The sequence below is a fragment of the Bombus fervidus genome, chromosome 2 (assembly GCF_041682495.2).
Source record: "Bombus fervidus isolate BK054 chromosome 2, iyBomFerv1, whole genome shotgun sequence".
Taxonomy (NCBI): Eukaryota; Metazoa; Arthropoda; class Insecta; order Hymenoptera; family Apidae; genus Bombus; species Bombus fervidus.
This window is the reverse complement of record NC_091518.1, coordinates 17,629,837-17,646,210: the sequence shown is the minus strand read 5'-3', so window position 1 is coordinate 17,646,210 and position 16,374 is coordinate 17,629,837. Positions and strand designations below refer to the sequence as shown.

Below are 16,374 nucleotides of genomic sequence, written 5' to 3'. Positions count from 1 at the left end.
ATTCTGGCACATCAACCTCGGTAATGATCTTTGCGAAGAAAAAAACAATACATTGCAGTTTTTGGCAATTTCAACTGTGTCTGTACATTATTCTAATTATAATTATCATAATTGAAGAGTGAGAGTAAAAAAGGTTGTAAGTGCCATTTGAAAAAAATTTTGTCTTTCCTTAAATAGCTCGGTAAATATGAAGAGAAACGTTATCACCATAATTCGTTTTTAGCATTTCGTATACGTTGCACGATCGGTTTCTTAAATTAGATTGTAAGATGGCATGTGCCAACGAGCTGCTTCCTCGTGCTTGGACGTAAGCATTGCGTTTTTGATTCCGAAAAGACGTTATTATTATTTTCATCACTCGCCGCGGGTACTGGCGATCGTAGCCTTTTTAAGAGAGCTACACACGATGGACTTACATTCCTTTTTAAAATATAAACTTCCTTTTGTTGTTAATTAACAATTGTTTGAAATATTAAAATAGAAATATCGTAAAGTTATACAAAGTGCATATACAGTACATATGATAGATAAGTTTCGTTATATTTTATTAACAAGTAACATTTTGGCAAGCAATACGTTGTTTCGCACAAAATTTTTGTTGTAGGACTTACAGCCTTATTGACTTTCACTCTTCGATCATTGTTTAAGACAAAATTGTCACATTGATTCGTTATTAATTATAACAGACAACGAACGATTTGCAGCATTTTAATTCTTTGACGAATATTAGGGAAAATGTTCTCCTTGGATTAACGGCGATAATGAGATCGAAAGAGGATCAGATTATATAATGCGAATGATCGTTTTAATGATGCTTTACGTAACAGTTATTTTCACATCAACAAAACGAAGATACGAATTTATAAAATTACAAAGTTATTTTTTCATTTCAATTAGAATTTTTGTTTGCGTTATAACATGTCTTAATCTACATGAAATACAACATACCTGGAGAAAGGAACAGGTAAGGTTGAGCAGAAGAAGAAACAGTGCATCTTTCAATACGTTTCTTAAATTCATCGAGAGTTTCGACGAATTAACACGGTTTCGTTACATGCTTTACGTTAATTCATTACAGTCTTCGGAAAAGTAATATCGATTGTATGATTTTTATGTTCAAGTCAAATCTTCTCAATATTCTGTAATAAGTAGAATCGATTGGTTAAGATAGCAGAAGGTGTGAGAAATAGCAGTATGAAAGAACGAGGCAACACTGAAGTAATAAAAAGGATGGAACCTTAGAAATGATATTTCCTTTAACAGACTATTCAACATAACTGACAATTCTATTTAGTAAAATAATGGTACAGAATTGTCCTTAGTTTATTAACTATGCAAGAACAGCGACACAGAACAAACAGAATACTCTGAAATATTTTTTACATCCAACTTCATGTTTCAAGTTAATGTGTCTCGCAAACGCTCATACGTGTGCCATGAATATAGTGTTTAACGTTGCACGATTAAATAATTTGTCAAAGAGATCATCTTTCGAATTGATCCATTAAAACATTTGGAGCTGAAGAAAGATGCCATAGTCGGTTCGTAATCGATAGCATTGAAACGACTGTCGATTATGGATCTGTCAAAAAAAAAAAAAAAAAGGAAAAAAAAATATTTTCTCGCCTGACAGCAAAATGTAATTCACCGATTCATAGTGAATGTCACCTGTGTTCGTTTTACAATGAAACTTGTATGCTCGATTTACATTTTGATTGTGGTTTTAGCGGAGAATAAGGTGAGCATCTACGTAGAACAAATTTGAGGGGTTTTGGAAAATTTAGCACAAATCAATATCTTATCTTATCATACAATGGAACACGTTGACGATACACTGATAAGACAGTGTGAAGATAATCAAATGATTTTTCAACTGCACGATGTCCTTTGAGAATTTTTTTTTTTCTTAGAAGCCCAATCTCTAATCTTCCCGATACTAATTTTCTATACTTATAAAAGCGTGCAAATCTTTTGGAAAAAAGAACAAATATATTAGCAAAATATTAATGCGAAATATTCGATAGTTTCCTTAATGAGAGTACTATAAAAATTACTTGCTTTTGAAATGCTTTTGTAATAAATATCCTTTAAAACGAGACGGTGTAAGATAGATAATATTGTTTTACAAGGACAAATTTTTGGTTCGATGTATCGCCAATATAAAAGAAAACGAGCTCGTCTACCTGTCACAGAAATTAAACCCTTTAGAATGTTTGCAACTTATACAAGCTATATACGAAATAACTCCAGTAAGAGCGGAACGTAACGTGAGAAAACACGAGATTCAACGTGAAGACTTGAATCGTATGCCAATTACGTCGAAGGAATGCCTTCTTGACCTTGAACAATGGGACAATGTTTTTCCAAGTAAAACCTAATAAATGGAATTAACTTAAATAATTAACCGATGAAGAATCTGTTATTAAACCGCTATTCGTATAGTATAGTATTTGTTATGTGTATATCGTATGAAACTGTTTTATTCAATGTATTTTTTCTATTAAAGAAGCGTGGATATGATTCTCTCAGTTTCTATACAATATAATTGATATTTCTTTAAGTTTAAACACATTCGCGAAAAATATAGTTAATCATCCTTCATAGGATACAATAACGAAGATTTTAGATATTTAAATTTGAATAATGATTGATGAAACGATAAATAATTTAAATTACGATATACGCGTAATGTTAATACTTTGTTTAAATTTTAAAGAATTCCTAAAAATAAAGTTTAAAAGAAAACGACATAGACAATGAAATTTTTCGTAGCAAATATGATACCTAATGGACGGGCAGCTATGGAAATGACGTTAAGATGGTTAGGACGACCCGATTTGGCAAAGTATATGAGAGAAAATCCCAGATTGAGTAAATCCCTTAATACAGGGGATTACGATGCAGCAGATACGTTAGGATTTCTAGGACACAGATTGTCGAGAAGGCATACTTCAGAGACGGACAAAAATTTACGAAATCATGCAAAGTGGAAGAAAAAGAAAAAGAAAAAGAGAAAGAAAAAGAAAAAACGTATGCGTCATGTACATAAAGAATGCGATCGAAATACGCAAAATAGAAGAGTTCAAAAGGGAATGGTAGCAGCAGCACATACTGCGCTGTAAGAATTTTCAATTTAATTGTCTTTCTTTAGAATGATTAACCATATAATAAAATAATTGCCAATTATAACTATAATTCAGGATACTACGTTATTTATTCAAGCCAACAAAATTAGTACAATCATTGGCACACAAACAACAATTTTCTGTCAAAAACTTTCAATTAGTTTCTACTTTCAATCTATAACTTTGCAATTAAATATATTTCGAACGTAATAAATGTTGTTCAAGCTTGTAATTTTCATTTCTTTTAGCGAGGAGAACCATAAATTAAAAAAGAAAGAAAATCATCGCTCAGAGAAGACTAATTCCATCGCGCACACATCGGTCTGGTGTTTACTTTTGTTCATTCTATTCTTTATTATCATTTGCCTTGTCGCTGTCTACATCTATTACAAGCGAAATGTTTCGAAGGCACGCGGTACGCGATTCAAGTAATTATCGTAGAGAAACCTAAGCGTAATCTGATCGTACATTTTTGTCAACGTACATATTTTCCTTTATTATCAAGTTGATCATTTCCTGATCTAACTGCAACTGCAGCAATTTACTTTGCATGTTCTTTTAATTTCGATGTACAAAATTTGTTCATCATTCTATTATTGTATCGATACAATAATCAATTGAAACGAATTAATTTTAGAAAAAGCATACCTATTTATACCAATCTCTTTAAAACATAGAGATAGTTCTACGAAATAAATAATTCTACATAATGCTATAAATTGATTTAATGTGTGACATTCGATTAATTTCAGTATGGTATTTTATAAATTCAATTTATTTGTATATTCGGAATTCAGGTACGTCTGGGACGAAAGTAAAAAGGATAAGGATACTTTCACTGATTGCTTGGAATGGAACGACGAAGACGTATGTGCTTGTTCGGATATTGAGGAAGCTTGCACAGGAAAATGTGAAATGTGTGATCGAAATTGTCAAACACATTACGTAGCGGATCATCGAATTTATATTGACGATTCTATCAAAAGTATGAGTTGTATACATCAACCGAAGAAGGAAGAAAAGAAAAGACAACGGTTCAGTTTCTTTCAGAGAAGCTGTCAGAAAAAGGAAAAGGATCAGGAAAATCGGGATAGGAAGTGCGTAAAAAGGAGGAATCCTGGTACGATAGAATTTGAATATATGCAGGATGCATCACGATCGTTTATCCTAATAATCTTATTTAAAATAACGTGATGCATCCTGTTATAGAATTATTAGTAACAATTCCTTTCATTCCGAATCAAGGAAAATTTTGGAGAACGTAGCCGCGAAGAAATGTGAAAAAATGCCGCAAATTGTTCAAAAAGATCAATGTAAATGTTGTAGATGTACCTTGAATTCTAAAGGTAAACAGAATACTATTTTTATATTTAAACTGGTATTATGTGTATTGTTATATTCAAGTTACGTGTGTACAGACAGAATATTACGTGAGAAGAGAGAAATACGCAAGTGGAAAGCAAGGAGAAAGAAGGAAGAAAAGAGAAGGAAGAAAGAAGAATCAAAGAGAGCAAAACAACTCGCAAATGTATGTTTCAAAGAGATATGTAAATAAATTACTATTGCATTTGTTATTTGAGTGCTTTAAATATTATTTAAGAACAAATATTTAAAACATTCGAGGGGAAAAGAAAAGGAAATAAGGAAATTTATTAGAGAAACGTCATAGAAATATTAAGATTCGATTAAATACTTAATAAAAATTAATGAAAGTGAAAATTTAATATTATTACGCTAATATATTTTATTCCAGTATCAATACTGTTATATGATGTTTATTATTGCAGAAGTTAAACTATGTATAAATAATAGTCTATTAATCGTTAATCAGTTTTTGAAATTCTTTTTTGTTTTTAATTGTTTTATGTTCAACAAATGTAATATATAAATATATTTTTGTATATATAATCATTTTAGATTTTAATTGTTATGAAAGAAATATTGAAATCCCGCGTTTAAATCGAGTATCGTGTGATACTCGACTTTCCAAGTCGAGAATATCGATCTTTCGATTATCGAAGGCGAATTCGCGCGCATTTCTGTACACCAGTTTTGTAGTTCGTCTTTTTAGTAGTGAGTTCGTTACGTTAAAAAATACCGTTCTGTGTAAAAAAGATTGTGATATTGTTGGTTACTATCGTCTTCACCAAAAATACTCTAGCATATTGCATCTATGTAAGTAAGAGATAAAATTAAATGTTTTTAAAGAACGATAAGAGATAATATATTTAATACTGCAAAATTGTAGTTTGTACATTATATTTTTTTTTATAGTAGCAAATTTAATTATTACAGATATGTATTTAGAACTCTTTGTTTTATACATTCGTCTAGAAAAATTTTTGGTTATAAAAATTCGGTCATAAAGTATATCATTTATAATCTTTTAACTATACGATAATAAAGTTAGATATCATATTTCAATATTGGCATCAAAACTATTTAGAAAGAAATAAATGTTTATCGATATTAATCTCTATACTGTATATATCAATATATGAGTAGAATATAACTGTTATTAGAATTGAAAATAATACTGCACAATGTAGGAATTATATTGAACAATGTACTGTACTATATTGTACTGTACTGAAAGAAAATTGTATATCTTATAAATTAAACAAGTACAAAAATAATACATATAAATTGCATATTAGTAACTAATATTTGGCAACATCAAATACCTTTCAAAAAACTGATTATTTTATGTTAATGTATAAGTTTATAAGAACAGATAAAAATTACTCACTGATCTCTATTTCTACAAATTATGTATGTCGTATTATAAAATGTAATTAGAAATAAAAATATTTTTCAATTTCTCTCACAAGTATATATACTTATTTAAAAATTGCAGCATGACTGTTATTATTATTATTTTTCTTATTAATCAAATATCATGAAATTAAATGTTCGTTTAAATTACATTAACCATTTTCTTATATTTGAACTTTCATGTTTAAATTAAAATTAATTTAATTAATTAAAAATAGTTATAAAAATATTTATTCAGTTAAGCTTATTTTTTAATTATCAAAAATTATTGTCTATTAATTACGGAATGAATTCTGTAAAATTACATGAAAATGTAATTTTGTCAATTACTGCAATTATGTAAAAATGTAATTTAATTAATTATTTACTTAGTCTAGAGATCACATTAACAGTCTCATTTGTCTTTCTGTAATTGAAGTAAGATTATGCAAGTAATTAAATAATGAAACATAAGAATGAAATAAAGTCAAAGAATCAATTACTAAAATTTCTTTTCTCTCGCAGTAAGCTATTTAACATTTTGAAAGTATCCTGTACGACAGAGTTATCCTGTTAAACATATTTAACTTAGAAGATATTTGATTATTCTGTATTCTCTTAATTTAGAATATGCCATTTAGAAACGTATAACTTACAAAAGATTTAAAAGTATAATCGTCAAATCAGATACCGTTCCACTATTTTAATTCAGGCATCCTCGAATTGACCTTCCTCGTAGTTTGATCGCCTAACTATAGCTCCACATTCTAACATCTTCCTAATTCGTGTCTGAACTCTGCTTTCGTGTAAGTCCGAAGGACGATATACTTCTTGGTATGGTTGATAAAACGTCAACGGGGGATAATATCGCTGCTTTGGTTTTCTACATTCTGAAAATAAGATATATCACTAATTTATATAATCTTTAGTCTCTTTGACACATGATTTATTCACGATATATAAATTTTTTATAAATTAATGAGGATGAAGTATACTTCTTTAAATTAAATTTCATACGTGTCTTAAAATGTATTCGGTTTAACAATCGATACATCCATACAATTTTAATTAAATTCTTATCATGCGAAAAGAATTATTAAATTCATATAATTTTGTTTTACCGTGGGGATCAAATTCATCGGCCGAATCTTCCGAAGAATCCCAATGTTTAGTATGTGTATCATCTGCTCTGAAATAAATGTAATATTTTAGTAGAATTCATATATATAGCTAAGATTTCTGTAAATATTATTTTTAACTTACGAGTTCCAAGAACACTCTGAATTACTATCAGAAGAGCTCGGCAATGGCAAGATACTTGAATTATCCATAAATATCTTCCATTTGTGTCCGTTGAAGGATCTACTACCATGCATGAAATCCATCCAATAATTTCTCAAAGCTGTTCTCATATTTTTATAACGAGGACACCTAGTTTGCTATTGATTAAATTCATTAATATAAAAAACTCATGGTAATTTTTTGAAAATAAGTGAAGTCAACTGTTGAATTGACTTTAAATGAAATTTGGCTTAGTTTCACCTACAAAATTGTGTTTCTTTTATACTCTTACCGCTGTATGTTCAGTTGGGAAGTAATTTTGTTCTAAATCCAATCCTTTCAAATTTGGAAAGATCAGTACTACTTCTGGTAATACTTCAAATTCATTATCATACAGATCTATATATTCCAAATTGTACAATGATTTCATACTCGAAGGTAATTTATTCAATTGATTGTGACATAGTTTTAACTCTTTTAGGGATGTTAATTCTCCAAAATTCTTAGGAAGAGTTGTCAAATGGTTGTTGTCTATTATTAATGTAATCAAATTCTTCAAAGTACAAATTTCTTTAGGTAAGAAGAAAATATTATTACAGCTTAAGTTTAAGTTAATTAGATTACAAAATCTTTTTATTGTTCTGGGTACTTGTGGAAGTCCTGTGCTCTGTATGTCAAGTTCTTTAAGACTACATGGTCCTTGTTTTGTATTAATGGGCATAGTTGGGAAATAATTTTGGTAAAGCACTTTTTTATTTCCAAGTACCAACTCTTCAAGATTTATCATTCCAGCGACTATGAATTCAACGATCTTGCTATTGAGATCGCACTCTTTCATAAATAACTTTTTAACATAGCATGTGGATATCTTCGTTGGCTGATAGAATGTTTCAAACCTTGTTTTATTCAGTGACACCGTTTCAAGCTTCTGGTAAATGCTGCTCAATATCCAGTTTGGAAATGAGGGACAGATCTCATTTTCTTCTGCATAAAATGTGGTTAAATTAGTACTCTTGGGATAGACATCTAAGTTTACATAATTATTTTGTGAGAACTCAAGGATTTGCAAACTTTCCATTCCTCTGGCTATACAATTTGGAATCTTTTTAAATTTATTGGTGCTAAGACGACAAACTTTTAACTGATTTAATTTTGCATATGAATTTGGAAGATCCTCTAATTGATTTACATTTAAAGACAAGGTCTCTAATTTTTTTAAATATCCTAAATTATATGGAAGAGATACGATTTTATTTTCAGAAGCCCATAATTTCTCGAGATTATGTAATTCACAAATTACATCCGGGAGTGATGAAAATTGATTGCTATTTAAATTTAAAGATACCACTGTCTTCAGTAGGTTAACAGAGTTTGGTAAAGTATGAAGGCCACTATTGCTCAAATCTAGATCAACAAGTTTTGATATGTATTCAATAAATCCATTAGGAAGACCATGTAAGTTGATTTGCGTTAAAGATATATTTCCAAAAATTTCTTTTGTTGTCGCATTTGGGATATGATTATTATTTTCTTGAGCCGATGACATTTTTAATTTATTGTCAGAAGACGCTTCATTTGCTGCAGCATTGTCTTTTAACAAATCCATTGAGTCCACTGTTTCTGTATTACCTCTAACAAACAATTCAAAATAATATTTTATATACTTTATATTTATTGTGAACTATGTAAAACTATATTATTTATACTATATCTATGTTACATAAAATTCAGTTAAAACATTTTAACAAGTCAAAATAAAGGTCAAGTGATGTGTATACAGAATTCTATAGGAAAGGTTTTTATATATCAACATTTACCTTAACTTAATAGCTAAGTACCTACTAATATTTCATTTAAATTTAATTACTAACTGATGTTTCACATAAAAAAAGAGACACTAATAAACTGAAAATTATAATATACTAAATTGATTAAGATAGAAGAAAGAACAGATTTTTGTTATATTCAATATAAATATAACCTAATAGAAAGTAACACTTTCAATTACAAGTCTATATAAATTTCATCGTCATGTTAATATTTCCAAAAAAATTCATTACTATTTTGATACTAATCAAAGCTTGTAATTAGAAAATGAATATTAAAATACTGAACTCAAAAAAATGTTATGTTAGGAAGTTTACGAAATTGTCAGTCAACAGTAATTAGTAGAACACGTTTTCACCATTAATTTCTACATATGTCAGGTTAATCATATAGGTTACACAGAAAGGTTATTCAAAATTGAATCAACGATCATTTTTGTTATATTAGATAATATTTACGAATAACATGCAGTTTTTTAAAAAGCATGTAAATTCATTTCGTAAAACAGTGTATAAATTTTATAAATGAGATATTAAACTCAAATATAATTTAAAACGATTAAATTGTAATGCTAAAAATAAAAACCAATATATGTATTTATATTGATATAAAATTTTATATTTCTGAATAAAAAGGCTACAAAATAAAAAGACATTTTTTTTACGTAAAACAGGGCTTGCAGAGGCCAGCTCATTTTATTTAGGAGGCTTATATTTCTGTTTTGTACACAATGTATACGTATATATATATATATGCATATATATATATACATATGTATATTTAAAGCGCTGTATACAATCTTTAGAACGTCGTCAAAGTTTTTTTACGTAATATTTTGCCCATATATTCCATTTCGTGTGTCAATGGTGAGATTTACATATTTATGTCAAACAAAATCGACGTTAGAAACTTCAAATTCTCTTTTTCATAGCTATTTCCAAGTTTCGTCAAAGTTTCTTTCGTCTGACTATAAAATAATCCTTTTCTTCTTCGTGTACAAAATCAAGGAAGTTCCATTTAGAACATTAAAAGATGAATACATGCCGTAGAAAATTGCACCCTGTTATTTTCAGAAATTAAGTACCTTAGTAATATTAACGAACGAGACTGATTCGCTTAAAAGTTCGTTTACATACCGTTTTATATCGCAAAACATATGAGCGCGTATTTTATGCGTGTTGAAATGTTAGATGAATAGTGGTTGTTCGATCGAGGGAGAATATGTTTCGAAAAATTCCTTTAGTATCTACATACAAGTATATTATGCTTTACGTGTAATATTCGATCAACGTATCATCTATTTGTTACCGTATTCACAAAATTTTCCCCTCGTTCGTCTATGTACGTACGCTAGTAAAATTCTGTAACTCGTTATGAGACCCGAACAAAATAGCATTCGGAATAGAAACAGGAAGAAATGATGGTCGATTCGTATGTTCAGTTACGATCAATTTTCAAGAAAATACGATATATCGATTATCGAATGAGAAGCACAGAAAACTTTGTGCGTGATTATTTTCTATTGCAAATACTATTTTTACTCAGTTCCTTTCATTGTTAGCGATAAATAATATCATGATCTATGTTCATCATGAAACAAAGAGTTCGCGTATGTGCGCCGATCGACTCGAAATGACAAGAATTGTACTAACGTGACATTAAACTACAGCAATAAAATATTAATAATATTAATAATTATATTAATAATAATAATTAATAATAATAATACAAATCGTAGAGTAATCATAGCGATAACAATAATATGGTGCGCAATATAATCTAATATGTGGCATAGGAATATGTTTTTTTCTCTTGAATTATGCAATTCTGATCGTGAGTATGAAATTGTAATGGATGGTAAATGTGTATCACCGTTAGCTTCGATCGTTATATTCCTTCGAAAGAGCACAATTACATTTAGAGAACCATGAAAAATATGGCGTGGAACTTCTTCATACTTTCTATCGTTAACGTTAAATTCGGTTTCAAGATTGCACGATATACATATATATTGGTTCTTTCTGGGATTTTTTTCAACGAACAAAAACGCAAGAAAGAAGCGAAGTAGAGAAGAGTTAGCATTCATACGTATCCTAAACGAAAAATATCAATTCGCGATAATTTAATTTTGTTTCTTACATACGAAAGGAAGTTCCCGCATTTGAGACTCATCATTGTAAGACAATATATTTCCGTTTCTCGCGACGTTCGTGTCCATTATTTAATCGTATGCTTATATACGTGTGCGCAAACTCTTCGTGCACGTACGTGCCTTTGTGTGTTTGTACATTACATCCGGATTAGTCGTACACATTCAATTATTTCTTAGATATCGTAGATATAACAAACATACTCGCGAGAGAAAAAACTTTCCAGTATGAAAATCTAACGATGAAATCGAACAATTTTTTCTAATTATTAGCTGCCATCGGTATTTTTCATTAATCTCGTGCAGTTTTTCTATCTTGAACAATGTAATTATGAGTCGCGTGAACATTTATGCTAAATTAATTACGTACAGTGATAAATAATCTTTAGGTACTATTCTAATAGTACCTAATTTAATAGACCCGATTTTAACAGCAATATCCATGCACGATCTAAATTATTTGAAACATCAAGTTAGTTCACATTGATTTGAGAATTGAATTCGTAGAGATTCTTTCTCCCCGAATCAATAGTAAGAGAAATTTAGTGTTTTGGTAGTTTTGCAAGTATTGCGGTTATAGATGAACCAAGCAGAGGGAGAAGAAAAAGAAGAATAAGAGAGAGAGAGAGAGGGAGAAATTCGTTGTCGATTTCTTTCGACTAAATTTTTTCTCTTTAGATCCGATATCTGCAGATAACTATGATTACAATAAAAATGCAGATAGTTATTAAACGAGATAAAAGACTTACTCTTTAAGTCTATAGAAATTAAAAAAGAATATTAAATTTTCTACCGTCTTGCTACTTTCATTTTTTAAATTAGATCTTCGATAAAACTTTTTATTCGGTAGACTAAGAAATAAGTGATTGTGCACTTTTGAATCGAATACAATGTACATAATATATACTCCGTTACATTTGTATACATATCTACATATGCATATATTGTTTCTTACGTTCTTTTTCTTGCGACGATACATGTACAAACGCACAACCGCTGTGCGTGTATACACACGACTGCACACAAATGCGTATGCAGAATATGGTCACTTATAAAACTCTTTCGTTTAGAAAATATATTTTCATACATACATATATATATATATATAATATAATTATATATATATATATAATTATGTTATAGATAATTTTGCGTATGTGTGTACATATACATAATATATACTACATAGAAACATAACTCAAGTACCTATATATATACATTCTTCTTTTTTATATTTACTCGTATCTTATGGTACTTAATCGCGTATATCCTTGAAAACCATTAGTAATTCGATAGGATCGATGCTCTCGAAACGTATAATTTTTTCTATTATAGTTAAAAATGACGAAAATCAAGGAAACAATATAAAAGTGGTGATACGATACGATGAAATATTGAAGCTATTTCTGCTTTTCTCTTTTCGAATGTTTCGTGCTCGGTCAATATGTTAAATGAAAATCGTAGCGACACTATTAATTACTAAGGATTTAACATGCATATCACTTTCTTATATAGTAATCGTATATTACGTCAAACAGAGCTGGAAGCTTCACACACACAAATATAAGATTCGTTTGTATTTAAATTTCGACAGAGCGATATCACTCTTTTATAACATTCTTTTGTGCATGATTTAGGCATCGTAATATGATCCATAGATCGAAGTACATACTATATCGTAACAATTAGAGTAGTCGCGTATTCTTTTCCTTTACATTAGGAGAGCTATGTTTCGTAGAAAGTTAAGGAAGAAATATTTACGAAACTTTCGAATCAAGCATTAATAAAAGGAAGACGATCCGACAGTTTTAACGGTAAAAACAGTGAAATTTTTATCTGACACTGCTATAAGTCTCTACTATATTCAGGCCATTCGAAACATCACAAATTTATATATTAAGTAGTTAAAACTGACACAAATTCTTAGACATATGTATGTAGCTTGATTTTCTTTTATACGAAGTAATGTCAACGTTTCACTCGAATTATATTCAACCTCGTCAGAGGTCCAAGAATGCAGTTTTAATTTGACATTCGGACCTCTGATCAGGTCAATTGGAATACTGACGAAACGTTCAAGTCATTTTATGAGAAGACGCAGCTCACGTTTGAAACTTTCTAGAAGTTTTGAAAAATCCAGACTGCACGAGTCACGAGGACTATCTATAAATTTCTAATTCTTTTTTTCTTTTTTTCGGTAGAAACGCTGATTTCAGCGCAAGGCAAGTATCACAATTTTCAGACGTACGCGTAACATCCGGATTCTCGTTAAATTCGTTCACCTTCGCTAATTTTACTTTCACTTGGTCGTGAAACCTATTCGTTAACTCCAACGCATAGAATTCAGCTATGCACGACGACCACTTTACGCGCAATCGAACAGTAATCGTACGAAAAACGTCGAAAGGAAGCGACTGTTCGCGCTCGAATCGGTAAAAAAAAAAGTAATAAAAGGAGACAAGTACAAAAAAAAAAAAAAAAAAAATAAAAAAAAATAAAAGAAAAAAAGAGAAGGAAACATCCTCGAATTTAAAGCGAAAGATGAAAATCGTGCGCGACTAGTTTCGTGCATCGACCGTGAACATTATCGATTAAATGCATCGCCCGCTCTTTTACCGAAGAGAGAAGCGCAAACTTCGTGATGTCGATCGTACGAAGCTAGTCGAAGCGTGTGTACCTCGCCTTTCAGCGAGATCTGGTAACTTAAGTCGATGTCTCTGGTCCCCGTTCTCGAGATAATACAGTAAATTATTATATTACCACATTCGTGATTAATATACATCGCATCAATCACCAACGTGCTAATATCAACACACGTATATATTAATATATATATATATATATATAATATGTATATGTCTAAGGTACGCGTTATTTTTCGAAGTCCGTGTCTTCAGATATACTTACGCCCGTTTCTTTCTACTCGATTCAGACATTAAACGGAGCCCTTTGCTTTTTCGTATATTATTTTTGTTACAATTCTCTTACTGTTACTACCACTAATATCATTTTCCCCTTGTCATCTTTATCTCTATTAACAATTTACCCACTTTCATAGTTATCGACACGAGAATCGCTTAAAATTTCTCATTTCGAAATTTTTAAACGTCATTACGTTCCGATCAAAATCATTTGGCAGTAGTAACAGCGAGTTTTAAAGGAAATATTTTAACTTTCGAAGCGGTGCGTTCCGTTTGATGCGTAAACCGCGTTAAACGAACCGAATATATATATTTTTTTCTTTTACCGCGGTCACTTCCATCTTTTTCGTTCGTTGTTGCTCTGCAGCGGTCAACGGCTGTCGTGTGTCGTCCTGTTTCGATCGTCTCTTCCGGAGACGGCTCGTTCCGGCTCGTTCCGGCCTGACGAACGTCCCCATCGGTTTCTATTCAACTTGCAGCCCGTAGACGATTACCACAAAGAAACAAAAAAGTATTTAGCACAGTGTCGCGCGCGGCACGATGTGCAACGAGGTTCTAATACGAAATTCTATCACAGTTTCTCACACTTTATATCTTTTTATTTTTCATCGAGTCGCAATCTGATCGTTTATCGTCGTCGATGCGATCCGATCTTACGGCGTCGACCTCGAAATCCTTCAAATTCCAGCCAAGCATCGTGCGAATCTTCCAATCTTCCTTCGAATTATCTTCTTTCAAACAATCGCGAATCTCGAGGAGAGTAGTAAGCTCGCTCCCTTTCTATTTCTTTCGATCGTTTCGAACCGACTAAACTATCTCGATGTTTGCTCGTTCCTCGTTTCTGTTCGGATACCTTTGGCACGTGATTAATACATTGAAAATGGGCACAACGATGGTACGGATCCGTGACAATCGATACAGTCTCAGCCATTTTACATCGGTGTCGCTTGTGGTCGAAAGATCGAGGTGTTTCAAGGTAACGGGCCGATGTCACCGGAAAAAGGAGGAAAAAAAGTTCGCGACAAAGAGAAAAGAAAAAAAAGAGACGAAGAAGCAGAGAATTCTGCAGCCGGACTGGCCGTGAAGTCAGTCTTTTTTTCTTTTTCTGTCATCCTCGCACCTTGTTGGCCTTCGAAAGATCTCCAGAGGTCGACCTTGGACGGATCATTTCGTAAAAGCCGAATTGCATCTTCTTCGATAAATCTCGAGTGGCTATTTAACACGACCGTTTCGACGACGATGATTCTCTCTTAGCTTTCCCGTTCCTCTTTTACTTAGGTTCGATGAAGCCTTCTTTTCTTTTCTTCTTTTTCTTTTTTTCTTTTCTTGTCACTGTCGTTATCTATGATTTCTCTTTTCTTTTTTTACTCCTTTTAATTTACGAAGCTTTAAAATTCATGGCCGATTCTTTTTTTCTTCACGGTTCGTTACCAGAAGACAGCCTTGGAACGAAGTTTAGCTTCATCGAACTGGGATTTGTCAACGAGGATCGATCACTTTCGCACGCAATTGGACCAGCTACGGTATCCTGCGCTCTAAATCTTCATGAAGTAGGCTATTGTTGTTAGTTTCGTGCATCGATGCTGGAGATGCTTCTTCCGGTTGTTCACCGCCACTTAATTCTAATTGGCCTGTGCTGTCGCCGCTGCTAGAGCCACACTCGCCATCGACGAATCTGAAATTCAATTGTCTCGTGTTATTTTAATTGCTCTCTGTTTTCGTAACAGCCCCTTGCCCGCCAAAGGGATTTCCAGACAGACCGTATGACGTACGATTGGAATGTAATTATCGACATAATACGATTGTTCTGTTGTAAATTTAGTTAACTCCATATCGAAGCTGGTATTTATAATTGCTTTGCTAATTATCATTGTAGCTGTTATTGTTTCAATGTTATTTTTAAACTTGTTGCAATATTTTAATAACATCACAGCATATAATTATAGTATTCAAATAGTTCTTCGACAGTTTAATCACACGTTAGATATCACAAGAATATAACGTACACTACCGTCTATAAATATCTAGCGCAAATCAATCATAAGGACGATATTCTTGATCGAAGAACATTTTCTTATTATTAATTCTTCCTTCTCTTCCCATCGATGGAATCAAACGTTCTGTAAATTTAAATCGTAACAAGGAATATTTCTGTACTGTACAAGTTCTTTATGTATCTGTAACGAGCAGCTAACACCTTACGAAATCTATATAAACGTTTAGAAAGTGGTTCGAGACACATATTTCAATTGTTCGAAGACCCAAATACTGCAAATCTATTTGTCACGTCAACTTTTATAAATCTTCAATTATATCG

At 31.3% G+C, this 16,374-nt stretch overlaps 3 protein-coding genes across 5 annotated transcripts in view; 1 reads left to right on the top strand and 2 right to left on the bottom strand.

Annotated features, from left to right (window-relative positions):
* The first annotated feature begins 1,684 nt into the window (after positions 1-1,684).
* LOC139997891 (uncharacterized) lies at positions 1,685-4,905 on the top strand. The gene is made up of 7 exons (XM_072021938.1): positions 1,685-1,738; positions 2,112-2,367; positions 2,773-3,118; positions 3,374-3,553; positions 3,923-4,222; positions 4,371-4,471; positions 4,544-4,905. The coding sequence occupies exons 1-7, from the start codon at positions 1,685-1,687 to the stop codon at positions 4,678-4,680; spliced, it is 1,374 nt and encodes a 457-aa protein (XP_071878039.1). The 3' UTR covers positions 4,681-4,905.
* A 661-nt stretch (positions 4,906-5,566) lies between these two features.
* Positions 5,567-9,359, bottom strand: LOC139998189 (uncharacterized). 2 transcript variants are annotated; one of them, XM_072022541.1, is made up of 5 exons: positions 9,276-9,359; positions 7,453-8,791; positions 7,143-7,318; positions 7,001-7,068; positions 5,567-6,769 (listed from the first exon to the last, which is right to left on the bottom strand). In XM_072022541.1, exons 2-5 carry the CDS (start codon positions 8,764-8,766, stop codon positions 6,588-6,590), a joined length of 1,740 nt encoding a protein of 579 aa, XP_071878642.1. In that variant the 5' UTR covers positions 8,767-8,791; positions 9,276-9,359; the 3' UTR covers positions 5,567-6,587. The 2 variants fall into 2 exon arrangements, with proteins under 2 accessions (XP_071878642.1, XP_071878643.1); XM_072022542.1 differs by lacking the exon at positions 9,276-9,359 and adding an exon at positions 8,978-9,173.
* Positions 9,360-12,583: 3,224 nt separating this feature from the next.
* Positions 12,584-16,374, bottom strand: part of LOC139998199 (uncharacterized) — a 29,945-nt gene continuing 26,154 nt past the window's right edge. For both annotated transcript variants that reach the window (XM_072022562.1, XM_072022563.1), the window contains exon 6: positions 12,584-15,732. In XM_072022562.1, the coding sequence (XP_071878663.1) occupies positions 15,576-15,732 (157 nt within the window). In that variant the 3' untranslated portion in view covers positions 12,584-15,575. The remainder of the gene's footprint in view (positions 15,733-16,374) is intronic.